The sequence below is a fragment of the Ictalurus punctatus genome, chromosome 27, assembly GCF_001660625.3.
Source record: "Ictalurus punctatus breed USDA103 chromosome 27, Coco_2.0, whole genome shotgun sequence".
Classification (NCBI taxonomy): domain Eukaryota; kingdom Metazoa; phylum Chordata; class Actinopteri; order Siluriformes; family Ictaluridae; genus Ictalurus; species Ictalurus punctatus.
The window spans coordinates 19,186,638-19,190,000 of record NC_030442.2 but is presented as its reverse complement, the minus strand read 5'-3'; the positions used below and the strand labels follow the sequence as shown (position 1 = coordinate 19,190,000).

General features: G+C 42.7%; 1 protein-coding gene across 1 annotated transcript in view; it reads left to right on the top strand.

Annotated features, from left to right (window-relative positions):
• Positions 1–2,490, top strand: part of LOC108259286 (protein C19orf12 homolog) — a 5,673-nt gene extending 3,183 nt beyond the window's left edge. The window contains exons 2-3 of the mRNA XM_017458623.2: positions 227–399; positions 2,133–2,490. Coding sequence (XP_017314112.1) covers positions 237–399; positions 2,133–2,395 — 426 coding nt within the window. The 5' untranslated portion in view covers positions 227–236 and the 3' untranslated portion in view covers positions 2,396–2,490. The remainder of the gene's footprint in view (positions 1–226; positions 400–2,132) is intronic.
• The last annotated feature ends 873 nt before the right edge of the window (positions 2,491–3,363 follow it).

The window sequence follows — 3,363 nt, the reverse complement described above, 5'->3', positions numbered from 1 at the left end:
GTGTGAAAGTAAAAGAAAGTTCATTATGGTTCAGTTCCAAAATAAACACATTATAAACATTTTCCTTATTTTGGATCCACAGTGTGTGTGTATGTGTGTGTGTGTATGTGTGTGTGTGTATGTGTGTGTGTGTGTGTGTGTGAAGCAGCTTCTTCACGACACACTGAACATTTAAAGCCGGATATAAACCCGTCTCTCCCACTGATTCATTCATAATTCATTCCAGACTGAGTACCATGATGGAGCAGAAGATAAATGATGTTCTACAGATGTGCTGCGAGGTTTCAGCGAGCCAGAAGATGAAGGCTGCAGTGAAGGGTTCTCTGAAAGGGGGAGCGATGGCAGGAGGGGGTGCAGCCCTAGGAGGGTTACTGCTCGGACCGGCTGGAATTGCAGTTGGTAAAACCCTTTTACTGTTCTCAGTTATTCAGTTTTAGACTAAACCGGAAATAAAGTCTTTGGCTTGATGTAAAAATCAATTTTCAAAATTACCACAGATTTTACACAGATTCGGTACAAGACGCTTCATGTGACATCATCAGAACACACATCTCCAACACGGTTGGAGATGTGGGGAAGCGGTTGGTGATGTGGTGACGTGGTTGGTGATGTGGTGACGTGGTTGGAGATGTGGGGAAGCGGTTGGAGATGTGGTGAAGCGGTTGGAGATGTGGGGAAGCGGTTGGAGATGTGGGGAAGCGGTTGGTGATGTGGGGAAGCGGTTGGTGATGTGGTGACGTGGTTGGAGATGTGGTGACGTGGTTGGAGATGTGGGGAAGCGGTTGGAGATGTGGGGAAGCGGTTGGAGATGTGGGGAAGCGGTTGGAGATGTGGTGAAGCGGTTGGAGATGTGGGGAAGCGGTTGGAGATGTGGTGAAACGGTTGGAGATGTGGTGAAGCCTTTGGTGATGTGGTGAAGCGGTTGGAGATGTGGTGAAGCGGTTGATGATGTGGTGAGGCGGTTGGAGATGTGGTGAGGCGGTTGGAGATGTGGGGAAGCGGTTGGAGATGTGGTGAGGCGGTTGGAGATGTGGGGAAGCGGTTGGAGATGTGGGGAAGCGGTTGGAGATGTGGGGAAGCGGTTGGTGATGTGGGGAAGCGGTTGGTGATGTGGTGACGTGGTTGGAGATGTGGTGACGTGGTTGGAGATGTGGGGAAGCGGTTGGAGATGTGGGGAAGCGGTTGGAGATGTGGGGAAGCGGTTGGAGATGTGGTGAAGCGGTTGGAGATGTGGGGAAGCGGTTGGAGATGTGGTGAAACGGTTGGAGATGTGGTGAAGCCTTTGGTGATGTGGTGAAGCGGTTGGAGATGTGGTGAAGCGGTTGATGATGTGGTGAGGCGGTTGGAGATGTGGTGAGGCGGTTGGAGATGTGGGGAAGCGGTTGGAGATGTGGTGAGGCGGTTGGACAGAGAATCAGCTCAGCTTTGTCTAGGCTCTCTGGTTATAAAATGATTATGAATTCTTGTAGATCAGGCCTCGCTGTACCTCTTTAGCTTATCTACGGTTTCTGCCTGCTTCATTATGATGTGCAGCTTAGCTATTACTTGACCTGTAGCCACACCTCAATGAGTTCTGTAGGTGATTTGTGAAGATTTTTGATTACACCTTGTTGCTGTTCGGTTTAGCTGAAGTTTGCTTTTACTGATAAGAAATGGCTGAGATTTGATATTAATAGGTATATTGCTCTGATAACACGCAACACAGTGATTAACACATGCACACTGACCGTAAACAGAAACAGAAAGAAAACAACCTCACACTTGTACATACAAGCAGTGAGGAAGCTTCCTGCACTACAGGATTTGCATTTCTTTTTGCATTTATTAAAAATTTAATAAATGTAATAAAATAAATTCCCATGTACAGCCTACAACATCAGCATCATGTTCTAATGTAATGTCTCTTCTCTGATAATCGGACACAAAGCTACTGTTACGTCAGTTAGTTGGATAAGATTAGATAATATCTGAGAAGCCGTTAATGTTTGGTGTTTAAATGAGAAGTTTTTAGATTTATTCCTCTTTTTAACCTGATTGTGATTAAAACACAAACACACTATATATAACAATATAACATATTCACAAACATTTCGCCACTGTCTGAGTGAAATGTCTCTCTTTCCTGGTTTCAGGTGGAGCAGTCGGGGGTTTTCTGGGCTGGATGACCAGTGGTAATTTTAAACCAGTTCCTCAGATCCTCATGGAGCTTCCACCTCAGGAGAGACAGAAGCTTTACTCTGACATCAGTGGGATTTTGGGTTCACTGCAATGGACAGACATCACACAGCTGATGATTATGGTCAGAAGTAATAATACACTTCTGCAGGGAGTCACAGCTGGGATTCAGTCCTTTGTTAGCAAAAATCTTGGCGCTGCGGTGGAATACGGAGACTGAGCAGAGAGACAGGAGATCAGCAAAGCTTATTGTCATATGCACATGGTCACATGGTCTCTTGTATTATAATAAAATAAAATCTGTATTTGAGTGAATCTGAGTGTATCATTTACCCTTTAAAAGGGGTTTTTATTTGGTGGTTGACTGACATCAAACATACCTACACACACACGCACACACAAAATTCTTCTTCCCTGAGATGATGGAGATTCACAGTAGAAGTTGATGATTCAGTTACACTCTGTTTTGGGTATGAAGTGTGACTGAGCACAGAAGCAGGTCACTGATGAAGCAATTCAAATTAAACACAAGCTCAGTTAAAAATTCCTAGTGAAGGTCTTCCTTTATTTGTTGGGTCTTATGTTTTGAGACTTGGCTGCCCTCTGCTGGACTCTGGAGGCATGACACTCACACTCATGTCCTCTCTCCACTTCCGCTTTAGTCCAGAGTAGGGCTGCACGATTTGGGGAAAAAATCTAATTGTGATTTTTCTGATCAAATTTGTGATTTACTTTTATTTAAAAAAAGAGCTACAGGTTTGTTGTGGTGGTTTGCACAGCATCAAAGAAAGATAAGATAAGATAATAAGATAATACTTCATTAATCCCCAGACGGAGAAATTCAGGAACGACCCGGCATAATCACAAATTTATCTTCTAACACTACAGTAGACAAACAAAACTATGCCATTTCTAGTGCTTCTGTTAATTTAAAACCACAATATAAATCCGTCATGATGCAAACATCTGTCGTGACAAATCAAGCAAATAACTACAGCATTTATTTATTTAATTTTGTTAATTTATACACACACACTACTGCTCATTAATAATTCATATTTGTTAATAATACTTAATTCTTTAAAACAAACTGAATACTGAAATTTTAAACATATATTAGTATATGCACTCAATTCTATTATTAACAAACCTCAACCAATGCTGTAGAATTATTTATCATTGTTATTA